The 22,018-nt window shown below is 46.6% G+C and overlaps 1 protein-coding gene across 1 annotated transcript in view; it reads right to left on the reverse strand.

Annotated features, from left to right (window-relative positions):
* The window catches only part of PEBP4 (phosphatidylethanolamine binding protein 4), a 202,840-nt gene that overhangs the window by 121,133 nt on the left and 59,689 nt on the right, over positions 1 to 22,018 (reverse strand). The window contains exon 4 of the mRNA XM_073325118.2: positions 3,453 to 3,551. Within this exon, the coding sequence (XP_073181219.1) occupies positions 3,453 to 3,551 (99 nt within the window). The remainder of the gene's footprint in view (positions 1 to 3,452; positions 3,552 to 22,018) is intronic.

Below are 22,018 nucleotides of genomic sequence, written 5' to 3' on the forward strand. Positions count from 1 at the left end.
TGCTTTCTGGTTGGGAATAGAAACAGAATTGCCAAAAGTGTCAGAAGAAAACCTTGCCTTGCCATTTGGATGGACCCACTTTGCCGAGAATGCAGCTTTAATCCGAATCCCTCCCTGATTTCCTTTAGAAGCTGTTTTATCTTTGCAAAGATGACAATAATTAGTAAAAGCTAATGCACCGGAAGGATCTGTGTACAGAATGGAAAAAATGAGCTCCGGCCTTTTTGCATTTAGTAAATATAAAAATTAATGAGAGACTTTCAGGACCCTGTTAGAAATGCAGAAGGGCTCCTGTGAAAGATTTTTTTTAAAAATTGTACATGAATCTCTGCAATTATTCTGAATGCTTTATTTTTTTAGCCAATTAGGAAATGCATGGAAAGTATTAATATCCAATTTTAATTTGCTTAATATTCCTATTAACAATAAAAAGTCTAATTAAGGTATCTGTACAAAACGCCCTTAGCAGTAATTTCAGAGAATAAAAGAGGAGAATGACTAGATATTTCTTCTTAAATGCATGCTGCAAATTAATTGATATCTTAATTAGACTTTAGTACTAAGATTATTAGTTAGATTGAATCAGAGCTGAAACACCTAATCTTTAAAAAATAAAATAAAATAAAATAAAAGCAGGCAAGAGAGAGAGAAACAAGCTGCTCTTCTAAATGTTGTTTCTCTAAAGAAACTGATAATGCAATGAGAGAAAGGTTGGAAACAATGTAAGGGAGTTAGCACAAAAATCATAATAATGCTTCCTCCTTCTCTTGTGTCTTCCATGCCAGAATCTCACAACACATTCACAAATTAAGCCCCCTAATGCTCTTGTGAGATAGGCAAGCATCGTTACCACCATTATCGCACAAGGAGGTTAAGTGATTTGCCCCAGCTTGCACACTGAGCGAGTGGGAACAGAATCCAGGCCTCACCTCCCAAGTCTCTGTACCTACAAGACTGTTCAGACAAAGCAAAATTATTCCTCCTATTTGTTCTCTCCCCTTGCCACCAATGTAAATTCTCATTGATCATTTTCTTGTGAGAAATTTGATCCGTGAATCGCATATTCTTGCTACTTATCCCTGGGTCGGCTCCAGGACACTGACTCATGGCAATCCATAAGTGACTCAAATATGTGTTGAGATTTTTGTTTTATGACTGTTTTATTTTCCTCAGAAGTTTCTGACAAGGCGACTACCCACAGCACTAGAGAGGGAGGTCTTCTCCAGACAACCTGCACTACAGAATGCAAAGGGTGGTTTTTAAACAAAGATGACATTTACTTTCCCAACCAATACTTGCATCACGCTAAAGGAAAGGGCCAGAGAAATGACAGTCCCTGTTCTCTGATTGATGAAAGTGTAAAAGCATTGAAAATAAACCTTACCTGAGTCATCTCAACTGGAGAAAATCCCAGAATCTATGGTAGAACTGGTTGAAATGTTCCATTGCAAATATAATTTTGACAAAAAATGTGGAAAATTTTAGTTTTGGTTGAAATTTTAAGTTTTTTATTTTTTTTTTTAAATGAAAAAACTTTTTTTTTCTGTAAAAATATTAGGTTGTCAGTTTAGGTTCCCCCCAGTCAACAAAAAGTTTTTATGGGAAATTTTGAAAACAATTATTTCTCCAACATTCTTTACAAATGATTAACATTTTCAGACCAGCTCTACTGTAATGTATTGGGTAAACAACCGCCTACCTGCCTTAATAATCCTGCCACTTTACATTTATATGGCAACCTTTCACCCCAGAGAGTTTCACCTACAGAACCACAGAAATGCAGCTACCTCTGGAGAGGAGCATACAACATTTTACACACAATTTGAGAAGGGAAGGGAAAGCAATTTTTGGCCAAGAATACTGGGTCAAACCCTGGCATGTATGAAAAGCCCCAGACAGAGGCAATCAAAGCATGGGGAGTGGGATCTCTGGTGGCCACACAGAACCCGTTTTGTAGGGGCTCATCCAAAGGGGGTACAGGGCCTGTGTGCTGTACAGTTCTCAGTGTACTGCATCCAGCCTAGGAGGAGGAAACACTGAGAAGCCTCTGCTGGGATTTGAACCTGGGGTTCCAAGGAAATACAGCTGTGATGCATAGGTCGCTGATGTTAAGAGCTGATGTAACAGCTAAGCTACGCCCCTCCTCCTGGCTTCTAAACTGAGTTACCGGTCTCATCCCATTGCACACACCAACTGTTTTTTATGCTCATTTGTTCCATGCTGAATGACTGATACATACACAAACACACACTTGAGAACATCTCCTTGGGGGAGTAACTAACCACCTTGAAGCAGACCAGCTGTTCTGATTCCCTCAGGTAACTGCTCAAAATACACTCACCCTGGGCAGTACAAATAAATAAAAGACAGGGATTTCTTGGTGAGTTATGAAACTCACAGTGATAGGATACAGAGGGAAGTGCTGTCTTGCTGTTACACCCTGTACTAAGCACCAACCTCATGCCCCCACAGCATTAACCTGACCTCCTTTCCTCCATAAGCTCTGCTTTTAATTTGTATTCCTGACGCTGAGAAACCCCAAAGCCTCCAAAATCTGCTCAGGGCCCAGCTCCTCAACCAGCAAGCCAGGCAAGAAGATGGGTTTCCCTCAAGTTCAGCTGTATGAAGCCAGATTCAGCATTGAAGGAAGCAGGTGAACCAGCATCCAGGTCAGTGGAGTTGCAGCTGCTCCCATCCGAGCTAAGTTTGGCCCCTGGAATTGCACTGTCTGCGCCACCCATCCCATCTGCTCCATTCTCACTGCATTCCACCTGCTGCATACTGGCGCTCCAAGTCACGTGCAGACAAAATGTTTATCTTCCTGAGACTCTGGGCTCAAAGTATCAGGAGGTGACAGAAGCAGAAGGTGCTCAGTGTAGAATACCTGTGATTTCCCTTCCCCCAACTGCTAAGGTTGTATCTCCATCTAGTCTACAAAAGGAGGAGGAGGAGGACAAGTGGGAGCTGAAGAAGGGGCATTAGTGAGTTTACGAATTACTAAGCCCTCGTTCCTCTGTGTAAAGCTCAGCTTTATAATACATGGAGAGTTGGGCAAGGCTTGTTTCCAGGTTTTCTCCTCTTTGTATCCGTGCATCCACTTACGATCATTTGTAACAAGCCCTTGGTGAATGGTAAGGAAACACTGCGCCTGTTGTTCCCTACCCCTGCAAGGTGGCTATCCAAGGCCCAAACCTGAAACCGTACACAGGAATGAACCAGAGGAGGGAGAGTAAGACTCAGAAGAAGCAGTCCTGTAAAGTCTCTTTTTGGGGCTACCCCGCAAATTAGCCCATTGCCGCCCTGCTGACTTAAAAGAACAACTAATCCTTATTTGAGCGCAGGCTAAGGTCTGGCTGGAGGAAAAAGTTAAATGTCACTCAACGCATTAATTTACACACCACTGGCGTGATCCTATGTAGGAGAGAGAAGAGGAAAACAGGGCCAGTACTCACTTTGATGTCAATGACAACCCAGTGTCTCCAGAAACGGTACTTCGGATTAGCTCTGTTCGGGGCATCTGGATCCACCATGATCAGCACATACTTCTTATTCTGCAATATATAAAAAAAAAAACACCCGACCTTTGAAACACGCAGGCTTACAGTGCTTTCACAATTCAGTAGTAGGTAAATGCTCTTGGGGGAGAGAGGGCAAAGTAGATGGGGAAGTAGGACTTTGGGATTCTCTTCCTAGCTCTGCCTCTAACTCAGTGAAGCTTCAGTGCGGGGAATACAATCTCAGCATGGACCTCGGGTATGCACTCAGCTCGCTAGCCCACTCTGACCCCTGCACGGAGCTCTTTTAATTGCTGTCACTACCTGCACTCGTTGGATTCAAGCTAGGTTGTGTAGGCTAGCCTGTGCGGAGCTTTTGCTGTGTAGATATACCCACTGTGGGAATTAATCACAGGTTAGGACAGAGTCTGCCTCTTGCCATGTTGTGTCTGTGTGGTTTTTGGGAGGGGGAAGAGGGGGTGAGAGAACCTGGATTTGTGCAGGAAATGGCCCAACTTTATTATCATGCACATTGTGTAAAGAGTTGTCACTTTGGATGGGCTATCACCAGCAGGAGAGTGAATTTGTGTCGGGGGGCGGAGGGTGAGAAAACCTGGATTTGTGCTGGAAATGGCCCACCTGATGATCACTTTAGATAAGCTATTACCAGCAGGACAGTGGGGTGGGAGGAGGTATTTTTTCATATTCTCTGTGTATAAATAAAGTCTGCTGCAGTTTCCACGGCATGCATCCGATGAAGTGAGCTGTAGCTCACGAAAGCTCATGCTCAAATAAATTGGTTAGTCTCTAAGGTGCCACAAGTACTCCTTTTCTTTTTGCGAATACAGACTAACACGGCTGTTACTCTGAAGCCTCAAAGGGCATCAGTCCAGGACTTTCATCAGCCCTGAATTCTCTCTCTCTCTCTCTGCCACCCCCCCGTAACAGTTATATTTGTGTATGATCCTCCGATTAAATGAGCTGTAAAAATGCAACATATCCTATTACTAAGTACTTCACATTAAGCCTGGATTCCTTCTCCTGACATTTTATTCCTCATGGCCTAAACTTCCTCCAAGAGCTTGCAGAGGAAGAATGGGCTTTTGTAATATGTCCAAATACAAGGCACAGGAGAGAATTTTCCCCAACCATTCACTAACCACATCCTACAGCAGAGTAGCACAGAGAGACGTGCCGTGACACAAGGGGCTTTCCACACAGAGGCCTGCATTCCACTGGAAATGAGGGACAGGATATAGTCTAATCTCAGAGACAGCCTCTCACAGCCCCTGCGCACTACCCTGCTGGGTCAGCTGTGTGAACAGTCCGGAGAGCAAGGGAAAAAAAGTCTCCCCACTGACTAAACAAAATACTGACTGAATTAATTCAGCTGAGCACAGGAGCTTCCAGGGCGGAGCAGGCCGATGAGCTCTCTTAAGTCCAGTACACCTTGCGTCTGGCCATAAGCGATACTTCAAGAAGGCAAAATAGCTCCATAATGGGTTGTAAGTGGAAAAAGTGAACCTGTCTGACCCTTGCAGGTCACAACCCAAGGCTATGGTGACCAGATGTCCCGATTTTATAGGGACAGTCCCGATTTTTGCGTCTTTTTCTTATATAAGCTCCTATTACCCCTCCACCCCCACCCCGTCCCGATTTTTCACGTTTGCTGTCTGGTCACCCTCCCAGAGGCATGTGTTTTAATAACCCACCTCAGCACGTTAGCTGGTTTTGCTACAAATGCTATTGATGGCCATAAAATGACTCAGACCCTCTCAGTTATTTTGATCCATTTACATAGGCTTGGGGCTTGTGAAAGGTGCTGGACTGACAGTCCTGGAAGAGGAAGGCCTTTCTTTATCCAGAGAACAGGTGTACACTAGCAGTGGTGGTTCTTGCAATGTGGACACCTGACCGAACCTACAGGTGCCTCGTTGCCGGCTGCTGACAGATAGTAACAATAGTTTGGTCCTTGCCACCCTGGACTGGGTTTGATGACCTCTGGATGCTGAGCTAGAAGTGCCTACAGATCTGAGTGGACTTGGCAGGATACAGGGTTCCAGATGATCCTGCAAACACTTAGATCATTAAGGGACCTACAGGCTAATAAGATCTCGAGATGGATCCAGCAGCCTGCCAGCAATGCGGCGGGCTGGTGGCATCGATTCCCTAGCACACCTTGGGTCAAAATTTCCTACATTGGCTAAGAAATTTTGCCACGTGACTCCCACTGAAATGAAAGAGAGCTGTGTAGCTATATGCCCTTTTCACCTATGAAAGGCTCTTTGGGGCAATTCTGTGTTTGTACCGGACCTCGCACAGGGAGGCTCTGCCCCATGGCTGGAGCTCCCAGGTGTTACCACAATACAAATGAATAGTGATATTATGGCACTTTAACCTCAGCAATCCCACTGGAGATAAATCACGATCCGCCCCCTTTTACAGATAGTGAACGTGCGTCTGTGGGCTTTTCTACCAGCAGAGTTGTGCTGGTTTAATTTAAGGTGTGAACTTAAAGAGATTTAGCTTGAACAGTGCAAAAAACAAACAAAAACAAAACTGTGTGTACACTTATTTCAGTTTATCTTGATAAATCTATTAGGACCAAGTTTAAGCTAAACTGAAATAAACCACTCATACTGAAATATGGGTGTCCATACGGGTTTGTGCTGATTTTACTAATCTTGTTTCATCCAACTGGTGCAAGCTTGTGGGTAAACAAAAGCCACAAAGATCTTAAGAGATTGACCCAAAGAGGCCTGGTACACCTGCAATTCCCAGGACCAGACCAAGGTTCAAATGTGGGATTAAAATCTGGCAATTCCTGGTTCCGAGTTCTGTTTTCTAATTGCTAATCCATGACTCCCCATACTTAATGCTGCTCTGCACTAGTAGACACAGCCCAAAACATTGGTTGAAATATCATACAATGAAAATATTGGATGGCAACACCGAAACTGGAGTTTATGGGGGAGAGGGGGGGAAATATCCCAGGCTACAAGTGTGAAGGAATTTGAGTTCTAACTTTAGGTGGGTACGTGGCTGAACGCTGTGTTTGTGAATCTCTTGCTTCGACTTCGGCGCCCAGCTGGTGGGAACAGAACGTGTAGTCATGGGACTGTCATCGTGTGCTGTCCAGGTTAACATGTAGCATTTCTATTACTATTAACAGACTTTCCGCTCCTCACTCCATCTGTTCTTCAAAATAATTGCAGTTGTACAGACCATGCCTTCGCTACAGGCAGGCTCTGGGGAGAGGATAGTGCTTTTATGCAAAAAAAAAAAAAAAAAAAAACTGTTAAAAAATAACAGCAAACACGAGAATCAAGTGCGAGGGAAGTTAACAGCAGGCTCAGAATTTGGTACAGATTGTGGCCTATCAAGGCGGCATTGCACAGAGCCTTGGGCTGGTCAGGCTAGGCCATTCTGTGTGAGGGAAGAGGGGTTGTATCTGTGCCAGGCATGCTGCATTCCCACTGGGGGTTTGGATTTCTCCCCCCGCCCCTCATTCTGACGTAGCAGGACTGATTACTCTGAACCTGGATATGCCCTGAGGGTGGAGCGTGGGCGTGATCCTTCCCCTGCTCCCCAGCAAGATACAGTTAATTCACACTGACGTCAGGGGGCAGTGTGGTACCCAGCCCTAGATCAACACAGGGTCAAGGCCTGATTCTTAGTTACTGTCTCTCTCTGCTTGGGGCAGGGATAGAAGCAGCAGTGTGGGGGCATTTTAAGTCACTTTTGTTCTCCTCCTATCCTGGGGCTGCTCTATCTTACGCTCTGCTTGTCATGCACGCTCCAGCCTGGACTCAGGTGGTACTCCCTACCGTCGGGGCTGGGAACAGGACTCTTACATCAGCTCTGTGGCTGCTGGGCCCACCCGGAGGAGGGGGATTATCAGGGGGATGTTTCTACCTTCTAAGACCCCTTTACACCGCCAAAGGAACTGAGAGTCAGGCCCTCCACGTGCATGCCATGTGCACCATACAGGAGCCATGTCAAAGCAATTAGCAGCAAAAGGTGAACTACAAACGACTTGGCTCAACTTGGAGCAGAACCATGGATGCGTCTCTCGAGTTCAGTCAACCCCCCTGAGCTGTGCTTTGGGATCATTGCTCTCACATGTTATAGTGACTTGCTGCTTTTGGCTGGACCAGAAACACTGCAAAAACAGTCTCTGTGATGGCATTCCAGCTCTTCCGTTCCAGAGGCCCAGGACACCCCAGCGCCTGCTGAGGATTGCGGGGTGTGGAGTTCCTCAGGGAAGCCTGAAAATGCCAGAGGTTTGTTCGAAGCCTGAGCAAAAGATTCCCTCAGCCAGGAGGCAAAGGCATTCCCAAAAGAATGTTTCCTAATAGAAACAATCCCACACCTTCCAGCCAAAGATAGCAAAGCCTGTCAAAGACATGCAGAAATCTTCTCAGTGGGTATTATCATCTCCCATGCAACAGAGAGGGAAACCAGCTTGCCACTCAACAAAGCAGGGGATCGTTAGATTACAGCATCTTCCGTAGCTGGTAACAGAAAGCAAGAATCCTGACTTCCTGGCTCTGGTCACTGGAGCCCCAGAACCTAGGAGTCCTGCCTTACAGGCAGCCGTTGTAATCATTGCATGCTTGCTCCTGAGATTGCACCAGGCCAGATTTTTAAACCCGACCTAGTTTCGCTCTAGAAGTGACATCGTTGCATGCCGAGAACCAGCAAAGGGGGCGCTGGCATTTTAGACTGCCAGCCTGCAAAGGACACAGGAGCCCTGATGCTGGTGAATTATTGTTTTTTTAAACCCTCCTTTGACACGGGCTAACAGCATTAGCTCCTGTCAAGACTCCAGAGAGGGAATCAGACCAGAGTGAGGCTGGAGCTGCTCAGCTTTCTGGGCATGAATCAGTCCAAGAGATTAATGGAGGGGAGGGGACTCGGTTTAAATCAGAAAACTCCTCAATCCTTTCGCTTCTCAAGAGGAACGTACGTTGTTTTTGCAGACAATGAAGGGAGAATGAGAAGAAAGGAAAGCCATTTCCTAGTGACTATCTCAAATTCTTTAATTTTTTTTTGTATAACTACCTCAGCTTTCCATAGTTTCTCTCCCTTGCCTTTTCAGCAGTAACAAGCCCAAAAAGCTAACGGCCTCAGACCTGCAAACTACCTGCTTGGCCAAGATTCTCAGGCTCTATTCCTTGCTCTGCCACTGGTTTGCTGTGCGTGGTCTTGGGGCTGAGGATATATTGTGCCTGTGCTGGTGGGAAGGGGTGCCGAGGAAATCCCTGGAGACATTCCAGACAGAATTCCTTGAGGGTAGCCCGTGCTGGAGTGGAAGTGGCACTGTCCTTTTACAAGGTGCACCATCTATTCCCATTGGGTTTATCCAACCCCATCTTCTGCGATGGTCCTTTGTGGGTATTTATGGACATCCTTAGACTAATGGCGTGACTCTGCCATGGTCACTCAGGAAGTCAGTAGCAAGAATTGAATGGAGTCCTAGACTAGTACCTTAACCTCCAGGTCAGCCTTCTTCTCTATCCCATGTGGTCCTGTGATTGCAGGGGATGGACCCTGGACACTGATTGTCAAACCACGGGCATTCCTTGCACCCTCTACCTACAGTTGTGCATATCCACAAATGCCCAACCCCTCCGAGACTGCTCTGTGACTCAGTTTCCCTAGCTGTAAAATAGGGAAAACAAACTGACTGGGGGGGGAGAGAGTTAATTAGTTACCGTCTGTTGAGTGCTTTGATGGAAGGTCTAAGCGTCACGTTTTAGCTGCTAATTGCAGCTGGGTGGAAGCGGCACTGTATATATATAATTATATATTTTTAAAAGCATGAGCTGTTCAGATTAGCCATCGTTTTGCAAACTTGCTCTGAGCAAGCAAGGACTTTGTAAGAACCAGAGACAGCATGGCAGGCAGGGAAGACTGGGTGGGGTTGGGGGGGATTAACGTACTGAGGATACACTGCTGAATAGATCCAGGGGAGACAGGGCAGCACAGGAATTAAAGATTTATCCAAATGAAAGCAAACAGGGTGTTAAGCAACACACATGTAGAGCTAGTGGTTTCCTAGGTAACAAGTGCACCATGGAACTGCCACATATGCACCGCCTAGTGCATCTCTGCTGGCAACTGAACAATGCAAAGGAATGAGTCAGGGCCTACGCTTGCAAAACACCGGCGGCTTTAGGGTGACCAGACAGCAACTGTGAGAATTCTGGACAGGGGATGGGAGGTAATAGGAGCTTCTACAAGAAAAAGACCCCAAAATTGGGACTGTCCCTATAAAATTGGGACATCTGGTCACCCTAGGCGGGTATGACTCCCCAAAGAGGGATAGATTAAACAGACTGACCCCAGATTGCAGTCTGAATGCTGGAGCAATTAAATAAATATACATGGTGCCATCTGTAAGAGCTGTGAATTGTGACACATGCAAGAGGGGTGGGGGGAGTTGTTCTGGAAAGAAGCGATGAACACAGAATATTTGGGGAGGGGTGAGAGGTGTGCCTGGGCTAGAGCATCAAGAACTGCTCAGGGTGAAACCCAGTCGTATTCACAACTCACACAGGTCCAGCCGCTGAGGTTAACAGACCTTTGAAGTAAATCTGAGCCATTTTAGAAAAAATGTGCAAAACTCAAAGTTTACCCGTCTTTGCTGCAAAACCCGGCAGGGCTCAGTGCAGCAGGCCTAGCTTCACTTTGAAAGGGTGGGTTCATTTGTCCCTCAAATTTAAGAGCAAGACTCAGGTGGGGAGAACCCATGGATCAACCACTCCCTCCCATCTCCCCCAAATACTTTGAAGAAACCCTGCAAAGCAGAACAGACGGGTTTCATGCAGTTCCAGTCTACACCTTGTGCCCATCAAAGAGCAATAACTACCCTTTGCCGACATCGGGTACTTGCAACTTCTCGATCACGTTCCGGTCCTACCCCGTCAAAAATCTAAACTTCTACCCAGGCATTTGCCTCCAGTAACAGCAACAGTAACTTACGCTTATAACGAGCGATCTCATCCCAGTAATCGAGCACTTTCCTTCAGAGTTTTGCAAACCTCGAAGAGTGTGAAAAGCAACTGTTTATAGTACTTAGATGGCCCCATTACTAGAGTATCTGAGCAGCTCACAACTGTTAATGCACCTATCCTCCCAACACACCTCTACGGTATTATCCCCATTTTACAGCTGTGGAATTGAGGCACAGAGAGATTAAAGGGTTGGCCTAGATCACACAAGAAGTCAGCGGTGGGTTGCCCAAGTTCCAGACTAGCACTCTAAGCATTGTCCGTTGCGTGGTTGCATGATCGTCATCGCGCTGGGTACATCTGCGCTGCAATCGGGGATGTGACTGCAGCACGGGTAGACATACCTGAGCTAGCTGGGATCGAGCTAGCACAAATAATAATAGCTGTGAAGCTGCAGCAGCATGGGCTGTGCAATCCTATCCAGGAGCCGAGCTACGTATGTGAGCATCTAAGCTCGTGCTACTGCATCTTCGCTGGTATTGTGACTTGAGCGAGCTAGATCAAAGCTAGCTTGGGTATGTCTACCCATGCTGCATTCACACCACTGACTGGAGTGTAGACACATACTAAACGACCCTCAATTCAAGTTTGTCCAAAAAATATTTCCCCCTGGGTGCCAGTGCTGGAAACTCAGCCTGGTATCTGAGAATCAAGCTGGGTTCTTTCTGGCTCATCCCTGGTAATAAAGATTCTATAATAGGCACATAGTGAGCCATTCTGTTGCTCGTGCATGACCAAGAATGAACTCCAGCTTCCTCTTCTGTGGCTAACAGGAGGGAAAAGCAGTAAAAAGAATCACTTGCAGCTAAATAAGCCAGTGTGACTCTGAACACACATAAGGAGCAGAACTGACGGGATTTTTGTAGTCACTTTTTTTAAACCATAGCCTCACCTCAAGTTTCAGGTCCGTATTGTTAACCCAATTTAACAGAAGATAAACAAAGGTGGAACGTCCTGCCTAAGGGGCCAACTGGCAGAATCTGTGAATTTGACCCAGGCATCCCAGCTCGGTCTCTCTTGCTCTAACCACTACACCACACTCCCCAACCCCTCCCTGCACTATACAATGCTTAATGGAGATTTCATTGATTTTATAGGAGACTGGAATTCCAACACAATCTGGAGTGCTGATGAACCATTTGCTAGCCAGTCTACAATATTTGTGCATGCTCTCCCTCATCTCCCCAGGGGCTAGGCAGAGCTAAGCCAGCCAAATATTTATGCAACCTAATGTTCTAATAATAATTGATTAATCCAGGATCATTAAAGTCAGACTCTAAATCTGTTAGAAGGCCTATTCCCAGACTGAGCCTTTACGTACTTTAGGAAAAGGCTTTATTCGCTGTCAAAAGAGAATGGCTTCTTTCTGCAGAGCAGGCTAGACACATTACATTTCTTCTGATAAAACAGCAAGTGCTACATTAAACTGGTAATGTTACTAAAGAAGCAATGGGGTGGGATCTGAGTTACTACAGAGAATTCTTTCCTAGGTATCTGGCTGGTGAATCTTGCCCACATGCTCAAGGTTCAGCTGATCGCCATATTTGGGGTCGAAGGAATTTTCCTCCAGGGCAGATTGGAAGAGGCCCTGGAGGTTTTTTGCCTTCCTCTGTAGCATGGGGCACGGGTCACTTGCTGGAGGATTCTCTGCTCCTTGAAGTCTTTAAACCATGATTTGAGGACTTCAATAGCTCAGACACAAGTGAGAGGTTTATTGCAGGAGTGGGTGGGTGAGATTCTGTGGCCTGCGTTGTGCAGGAGGTCAGACTAGATGATCATAATGGTCCCTTCTGACCTTAATATCTATGAATCATAGCATTCAAGTAAGGGGTCTGTCCTGCCCTCAGTGCAGATCTGTAAGACCTATTAATCCTAATGCAGGATGAATACATATATGCAACATGGAGAAACCGCCACAACATGCATACCCAACTCCCATAAACCATTAGTGGGAGACATACGGTGTGAGGGACATCACCCACACTGTTTCATTAAGGGTTTTGTGTGAGCGTTTTAAACAGCCATTATTCCTTCACATAAAGCCAAACCATAAGGACATTCTGGGCTTACCCAAAATGATTATCCATGGACACAGGCTATGAAATTACTTTATAAACTGCAAGTCCACAGGATAAGGGTGGCTGCATTGGGGCAATGGGGGAAAAGAGTGTTGATTCCACACAGATCATAATAAGTTAGGGCCAGATTTTGATCTGAGTTACACCAGGGTAAATCCGGAGCAAAGACAGTGAAGTCAGCGCAGTTATACAAGTGCAATCAAGATCAGAATCCGCCTCTTTTAGTCTTTTCCTGGCACAGTCTATAAAAGGTGAAGTCGGCCTATGTAACATCATACTTAAAACCACAGCAGCAGAGATGGAAAATAAGATTGTCTTGGTAAGCGAGGCTGCTTTCCTTCGCGACAGCGCTAAATTGTCTGCAATTGATGATGATGACGGCAAACATATTCTTTTCACATTTTTCCGGAAATAAAAAGTATATCTAAAAACCTGGAAGGGACAATTCTGCTCTCATTCCCCACGCCCTCACCTCTAACACACAAAAGGAGTAATTGGACAGTTTAGGCCCCGCTACAACAAGCCTGCTGGAGAGAAGTTAAATCCACTAAGTGGCAGCAAAAAGTTAAAACAAATCCCACCCCCTCCCCAACAACAGAGCACCATAACTGAGAGGGAGGCTGGGGCACCTGTTTCTTCAGCTGAGACACACTTTTACTGAGATTCAGAGAATTCACCCCCGAACCCTTCCACTTAATTGTCATTTGCCCAAAGTCCTGAGGAAATGGATTTGGGAACAGTTAATTAGTGAGGACACTACCTTGTCCCCCCCGGTTTCTGCTCGATCACAGGACAACACTCAGAATGAAGCGAGTGTGCCCGCTTGGAAGCAAGGAAACCGCTGTACTAACTGGCTGCGTTTTAGAGACCCTGTGTGAGAGGAGGCGGCAGGAGGCGAGCAGTCCCTGTGACAGCGCCCAGCCTTCCGACCCAATCTCTGTCACACGAGGGGACATGTACATTGGGGACAGTCGACATTTTCTGACAAATATTTTGATGCAAAATGGCACCTCAGTCACAAATTATTTTCAGAGTCCTGCCTAAAAGGGATCGTGCTGGGTGACATTTGAAAACAATAAGAGCATTGTTCCCTGGCCACAAGCTAAGGGGTCAGCTAGGCATTGTAGCCTCTTGTGGGCCCCGCCCAATTTCCCATTGCCTCATGCCTGCTGCAGTGGTTCACACCAGGGCAGCGTGAGTGTTCAGTGCTGCTGCCAGAGGACGCGAGTGCTGATTGGGTAGTGTTTGCACAAGTACAAGGCAGCGGAGGCTCCAGCAAGCTCTTAGTCCTGGTGTACGCTTGGGAATAGCCACGGCCAGCAGTTAGTGTAGCTGCACCCCATCAACCCTTCAGTATAGACAACGACTTGAAGGGTTGAGCAGGGGCTGACCCCCCAGTTAGCTCAATTGCTACAACACTGGCTTGCCCTGGGCTATGCTTAAAACTCAGGTCAACATAGTTACAGTGACAACGAGGAGTCTAGTGGCACCTTAAAGACTAACGGATTTATTTGGGCATAAGCTTTCGTGGGTAAAAAACCCACTTCTTCAGATGCAAGAAGAATGCATCTGAAGAAGTGGGTTTTTTACCCATGAAAGCCTGTGCCCAAATAAACCTGTTAGTCTTTAAGGTGCCACTGGACTCCTCATTGTTTTTGTGGATACAGACTAACACGGCTACCCCTCTGATAGTTACAGTGCTCAGGGGTCTGAAAAACCCACACCCTGGAGTGCCATTGCTATGCCAACCTAACCCTGGGGTAAATGTAGCTAGCTCAGTGGAATAATGCTTCCATCCACCTAGTTGCCATCGCTTTGGGGCGCAGGGTTCCTACAGCAATGGAGAAACCCCCTCTGTCTCTGTACAGCTGCACTATACCGGGGGGTGTAGGTCTGGTGCTGTTGCGCCGGAGCGTAGGCGTGGCCTGACAGCTCTGCCTGTTGGAACAGCTGGCCTTTGAGGTCAACACCGCAGGAGCTACAAGAATTGCTGGCCGCCGGCTGCTACGTCAAGGCCATTCCTGAGTGTGGGCAAGGCTCATCTGTATGTTATATTCCTTCCCCCCCACCCCCCGGCAACCTGTTGCTCCTGTGACTGGTCACAGTCAACCTACTAAATCTGACTTCTCAATGCACAGTCCTGCTTGACTCACCAATGGAAGGAACTCCCATGGGAGCCTTCAGTGCTAATGGGGCCAGCCCAATGGCTGTGTGCGGGGTTACAGTGGGGTATAGAGGTTCGCATCTCAAGGGCTGAGCCTTTTTAGATTGCAGGCTCTTCGGGGCAGGGGCCACCTGCTCATCTGTGTTTTGTACCGCACCAAGCACAATGGGGGCCCCATGCTTGGCTGGTCCTTAGGCACGACTGTAATAGACCCAACCAAGCACTATTTTTCCTAGAATGCATAGTGCAGGCATCACAGGGGCTGTATAGGAGGCCTCTGGTAGAGAGACAGTGGGGTTGGGAAAGAGGTCTGAGGAAGATGTAACCAGAGGAACCACCTGCTAGAAGCCCAGCCAAGTGGCCTGTTCAGAACAAACCCCTCAGTGAAGGTGGAGGGGAAAGGGTAATGAGGGAAAGAACTGCCATTCTGAAGTACCAGAGCGAGCCTGGATCCACGCCTGGCTATGGGCTCATCTTCTGGGTCCAAGGAGGCTGGACCACAGTGGAAACAGCTGGCAGGAGTGGGGAGGCCCAGACACTACTACAATGAAGGCTAGGCAAGGACCTGGAGAGAAGGGCTGGGGGTGAAAGGGTGTATTTGAGACAGTCTGAGTGAGTCCCGTTAACATTCTACAGCAGGCCTGTGACGGGCTGCTTCCTTCCCGAAAGCCTCGTTTTCTAATGTCAGTGCCCCAAGGAGGAGTCCAAATCTTGCCACGTTAGGATACTGAAAACACAGGAACCTCCGGACTGGAGAAGAGCTGTGAGCTGATCAGACCAATTAGGACTTCAGAGGAAGGAGCAGGAAAGCTCCTAATCTCTAGTAAGCAACTGTCTTAAGCCCTGAAGCACGAGGTTTACAATCTCTTCCAAAATATGTTCGTATTAACCATTCTCATTCTGGATATTCTGCTTATCCAAACCCTGTCTGAATCTTGCTGAGGTTTTTGGCCTCAACAGGATCCTGTGGCAACAAGTTCCATAGTGCTGTTATCCACTGAGTGAAAAAGTATTTCCTTTTAGTGGTTTTTCGGGTCTCGCCTCTTAAATTTTCACCGATTCTCCTCTTGTTCTTGTGTTCTGGAAAACCTGCACGTGCATCCCGGGGCTAGTCTGAGCCTGCAGGGCCGAGACGGAGTTCAATGTTATTCATGCAACCACAAGAAGAGTCGGTTCCTGCTCCTGTTGTGCAAGGTGGCAGCAGCGTCACTCTGGTTTAAGCAAGAAGAGCTCAGCCTTGAGTGAGGGTCTCAGAAGGAGGGTTCGAGGTCAGGAAGCAAAGCAGCTTGAGGTTTTTAACTGGTATTCTTTATTAGGTGACAAATATGTGCCCCGCCCTCTACAGTGGCAGGTCTGGCTCCCTTCTGATAGAGAGAGGCTGCAGACACAACCTCGGAGGGTGTGTCTACACTGCACCTGGGAGTGAGCTTCCCAGCCCCAGGACACAGACTTCTGCTCGCAGGGCTAGTGTGCTAGGAGGAGCGTGCAGCTGTTGCAGCTCGGGCTCTCAAGCCGGAGGGGCACGAGGTGTGTACACAGTCTACACCTGAGAACAGCCCTTTTAGCATGAGCCTGGCTAGCACACGTCTGCCGACCCAGGCGTGGTGTAGACATAGGTGCTGGAACTAGGGGTGCTGCCCCGGATTCCATTATATCCAGGGTTTACCGTTTGATTCAATGGCTCTCAGCACCCCCCCTCTACAAATTGTTCCAGCGCCCCTGGGCGTAAACACACTAAAAGACTGGCAAAGAACCATGAAGGGTTTGCTTGCACAGCAGCTGGGAGGTGCAATTCCCAGCATGGGCACGTGCTCGCTCTGACCAGGCCAGAGCACTATGGTCACGGTGGCATGGACAGTGGCTTGGGCTAGCTGCCCAAGTACAGTCCTGTCAGAGGTCTGAGGTACGTACCCAGACGACTAGCCCGAGCTGTCAGCTCACTCAAAGCTAGTGCGCGTATGTCTTCCCCAGCTGGGAATTACCCCTCCCAGCTGCTGTGTAGACATAGCCTCCCTACTGAGATCATTGAGGGTATGGCCCGGCGAGTTCTCCCGAGAGGTGAGGTCATCACAAAGGAGAGTGGCTAGGCTAACCAGTCCAACCATCACCAGCCCGTACTTATGTGGTCAGGCTCCAGCCAAACCCTTCAGCACAGTGGGCCAGGAGTGAGACAATGGGCCTTTACCCTGCCGTGGAGCTCAGAGTGGAGTAGATGGAGGGGCAGGCCCGTGCTCCGCACTGGGGCTGGGAGTAGCCTAGAAACACGTTTTTATTCCTCTCTTTTCAAAAGGTGCAATTATACAGGAGAACAAAATATCCCCCCCTCACACCAGCTGGGGCTGACTGAGATCCACTCACCCCCAAGCTGGCCATAGGCCCCAGAGCCATCAGACCCTATTTCCCACCCTGGTGCAGAGCCTGCCCTGGCAAGCTTTACCTGCCAACTTTTACACGCCAAACGGCTGCATGAGAAAGCAGGGCCCTCTCCCCATCCAAGAGCTGCATGGTGGAAGCAATGAGGAGCCATTATTCGGAGCTGGGTATTGATGCCATGAACTCCTCCGGCGTGATGGGAGCCACGCGGCTGTGATAATTGCTGAACTCTGTTGCTACCAGACACCTCTGAAAAGCTAAAATGATTTTAAATGCCTAAACATTTTAAAACAAACCTTGGAACAATTCAGCTTCTACCTCCTCGCCTGATCTTGCTCTCTCTCTTCCCCCCCTCCCCTCGTTTTTACGGTTTCGAGAGCTGTTTTACGCCTCATTACCTGTACACTGTGAGTGATGTCTGTCGGTCCTGGAGCTGTAAATACTTTAAATCATGCTTCATTAAGAATATCTCTGGTGCTATTAAAGAGCTATAATAGACAACGAGTTAACAGATGATTAAATATGAACTCCATTTGTGTCAGTCACCAGCTCGCAGGAAGAGGCTTTAAGTTTTTTAAACTCACACTCATTATCTGCTGAAGTGCAGCTCAGGCGGGCGCTGGGTTTGTGAGAGGCAGTTGAGGAAAGCGTGCTCTCCTGGCGCTGTGGAGGGGTTGCTTAAATTAGAGTGCAGCTTGAAGAATCGCTTTCCCCACCCGTCACTTTAGTGCCTTCCTGCAGGATACCCACCCTCTCCTCTCGAGTTTGAAGGGAGCAGCTTGCTTTCTCCATCTCTGGGATTTGTTATTCGGAGCTGACAATGCTGACAGCCCTGTTTCCATGCATACAGTCAAATACCACTTTGAGACACATGCAACCGATCAATCTTTAATGTGTGGTAGCCGGAGATAAATAAAGAGGAATGGGGGGGGGATAGAGAGGAGAGAAAACACGTCAGGATGCTGACTGCCTTACACAGAGCAGGACAGGGAGAGGATGTGAGCAACCCATAGCATCACTCCCCCAGGTAGCCTGTAAAGGCCAAGACTCCAAAAAGCAGGAGGAAAAACAAAGGGGCCAGCGAAAATCACAAGGATGCAAAGCTAGGTGGCTTTTTTCATGGTTTTGACATTTCTATTTTTTTTTTCTTTTTTTGCCCCCATTCGAAACAACTTGCATTTGTCATGAATTCACAAAATGTTTGGGTTGAACTGAACCTGCATATTTTGAAAAAATAAAAAAAAGTTTGGCTGAAAAATGTCGCCCCGTTCGAGTCCTGAGTTCTACTCTTTGCTCCGCTATCCATTCGCCGCTGGTGAAAGTCACTGCTGCGCAGCTAAGAGCACAGAGGAAAGCGCAGCAGGCCTCAAGAGCTAGTTATACCCCTGCGACATCCTCTGCCCCTGCGCTTTATGCCTGTACTCTTTGTGGCCGGGACTCTTGCTCAAGAACTGGACTTGTTAGCCACTCACCCCGCTGCGGTCTGGCACACAGCAACTGAAATGCTTTGGTGCTTACCCCATTGTCTTTGAAGGCGGATGGTTGCTACCCCTAGCAGCCAGCCCGCCTAAGACCTATACACCACTTACCTGTCAGATGAAGCTGTCAGAATAGACCTTAACTAGGGCACGTGACCTTTGTCTCCATGTTCCATATGTACCAAAATCGAAGCAATTACTGGTTTAAACTGATTTACATGGCCCTTTGCACAGGGGTGAAATTTATCCTGCATGGTTTTTGCAAGGCCCGCCACCTTTCTGTGCCTCAGTTTCTCCCCCTGTAAAACGGTAAGGATGATAAATACTCCATATCTCACAGGAGTGATGGGGAACAAATTAATATTTCTATAGGTTTTTCCATGGGTGAGATGCAACACAAGTTCTTATTTCTTACTACTGAGAAAACACCTTTAGCCCAAACTAGATACATGCGCATTCCTGTCTATCACGTGAAATGCCCTGCTTTCTGTCCCAGCTCACTGCTGCATGAGTACCCAAGAGAGACCCTTAGCAAAGCTGCGCTACTCATGTGGACCATGAAGAAGTTCAACAGAAAGAGGATGTCCTTCCTTGCCCTGTGCAAACCAGAGGAAGAATCTTTGCCCATTCCCAACGCTGCTTCACTGCGCACCTGCCTATTAGCAGGACCTCAGTGTTCAGAGCACAGAACGGCACAGGGAAGGCTGAAACATTGATCCCAAGGGGCAGCGTTAGCAGGGACAGTAATTGAATCTCAGCGCTTATATTCAGTCACATACCATTCTGTGATTAAGTTAACTGGAAATGCCATTTCCGTATTGTTTAAACTCTAAGTGGCGAAGCCCCCTTATCATTTACTACCAGTCCCCTCTGCTCTTTCTTTCTGACCTCGTCCACCCTGCTGTACTACAGGTCAGGCTGGATCAGCCTCTTGGGTCAGGGAAAGAAATTAATCCTGGCTTCCCTTGGGAATGCAGCCGCACGGCTCATCCACAAAAGATTACATGTGCTAGAAGAGACTGGAGAACTATCTGTCCATAGCTAGTTACTGAGCTCCTAAAAGCATTTAGACTCTTGCTGGAACAGACCTTCTCTGCCAACTCCATCACTGGGGACTGAATGCCAGTTCAAGACTTCTCTTCCCTAGCCCTTTACCTTTGGCTGTTTACTCTCAGAACATCTTTCTGCAAATGTCCCAAAAAATAGAGTAGAATTCCCCAAGTCCCACCCTCACCCGGACACCAGTGGATCTAAACCAAGTAATTGCTTTGGCAAAAACAGTCCAGGGCAGATAAGAAATAACCCCTTCCCATCACAGAAATGAATCTTGCCTGGAATAGGAGTGAAAGGGGAACAACTCAGAACTTCCCTCCCCAATAAATTAAGGAAATAAACCAGCAGGCCCACTTCTATGGGGTTTCCCATTTGTAAACAAATGGATTTTTGATTTCCAATCTGAAATATGATTTCCAACATCTAATTTGTTTGAATGGGGCCCTTTTTGCAGCAGAAGGGAGATATGAAGCTTACAGTTTCTACAGTGGCTGGAGTTACCAAGTCCAAGCTGAAACAATAAATGTTACAAGTCAGAATTTATTGCACCCAGCCTACATGATCGATCCATTCTCCTGAAATGATCAGGGCCTTAGCCCTTTAAAAAAAAAAAAAAGTCTTTGAAAGTCTTTAATAATATTTTAAATTTGCAAAGTGATAAAATGTCGATGTTAACGTGTTAATTTCTACTCTGCCTTGTTGCTTTGAAATCTGTGAAAAATGCAAAGCTTAAATGAGTCCTGTGAAAAGGAACAGTGCATCATTAACACAGCCAGATCCATATCACAGACTGCAGCAATTACCATCCAGTGAAACACTGCAAGCTGTGAAGAGCTTTCATTACCAGAGGTTTTACAGGTCATTCACCTTTGTCCAATCTTACGCTAAAACAAGCATTTTCTGCGCCATGGATTCCAGCTTCATTTAAATCAGTAATTGCTTTGATTTTGGTACGTATGGAACATGGAGACTTCATGACTAAGAATTCTATTAGTCAATAAGTTTGCTACTTTTATGAACCATTAGTCATCTTGCCTCAATTCTTTCCCACACTGAGTTATGGACTGAGAACTTGATTTTCATGTCCAGTGAAATCTACCTTAAAGACCACCTGTTTGGTGCAATTATGCTTTCCTGGGTCACAAAGGTGGGATTCAATCAGCAGGTTACACTGTGGAATGCTATTTCTGGCTCAGTCACATCATTCTTTGTCATCTAGAAACTGATGAAAATAAGCTTCTTATTTAAAATACAAATGCAAATAGGGGTTGGTTGCTTTTTTTTTCAAATCAGAGTTGAACACATCTGGACTCTGCTTTTGAACACATGGGTACTCAAACTTTAATCACCTGGAACCCACACATCACTTATTTTTCTTTCCGGTAATCCCGTGAAATCCCAGAATCCTTTGTGGCATTTCAGACTTTTTTTTTTAAATATTCAAAGAAAACATGTGTGTTCCAAAAGGCAGCAATATGTGAGGTTAGTGTGATCAAGTTCATTGTGCTATAAATACTTACATTAGTGGCATATACATTTGAAAATATCTCAATTAAGAAATATAATTTGAACGTTCATATAGAATAGGTCATGAAATGCACATTTCTTAATGCTGTATATTCCAGGATGTGTGCTATCAGAAACAAACAATAGTCTATTCTATTTTTATAGGTTCTTATACAGTCCTTGTCACTGTCATATCGGAGTGCCTTCCAGTAATGCATTCAGCACTGTGATTAATCTCTCTCATGTGTGGTTTATTCTCTCTCTCTCTCATGCTCTACTCAGGGGAGCATTTGAGGGTTTGCTTTGGTAGGGGTTGTGGTTTTTGAGATGTACAGCCAGGGGTGAAATTCATACTTGTGTGGAAGGCCATCACATGGATTGCTGTTATTTATATTTACAATAGTGCCTGAGGCCAGGGCCCCATTGTGCTAGGTGCTGCACAAAGAACAAGGAGACGGTCCCTGGCCAGATGAGCTTTTATTTTAAAAGGTGAGAATGTGGGGAAGCAGACAGACAAGGGGATCGCAGAGTAACAGAGATGCAGTCATGAACAGTATGCCAGCTGCCTAATCAGTGCTCAGGCCTCCAGCAGGCTCTCTGCACTGGGAGTGAATTTCACCTGGATGGAATTACTGCATCTATTTGTACATGAAAGGCTTTCTTCTCAATCTGAAGGGTGAGGAGCCGGTTTCAGTTTGGGAGAAAAATGTATGCCCTCCTACAACCCTGAACAGCTCACAGACCCGCAAGGGAGTTAATCTTGTGGCCTAAGAATGGCTGTTTTAAACCCACACTGAAAACTAATTGTGGCCCAACTGCTATTTCAGGGTAACCCTGACAAGAAATCTAAATTTAG

The sequence above is a fragment of the Lepidochelys kempii genome, chromosome 26 (assembly GCF_965140285.1).
Source record: "Lepidochelys kempii isolate rLepKem1 chromosome 26, rLepKem1.hap1, whole genome shotgun sequence".
Classification (NCBI taxonomy): domain Eukaryota; kingdom Metazoa; phylum Chordata; order Testudines; family Cheloniidae; genus Lepidochelys; species Lepidochelys kempii.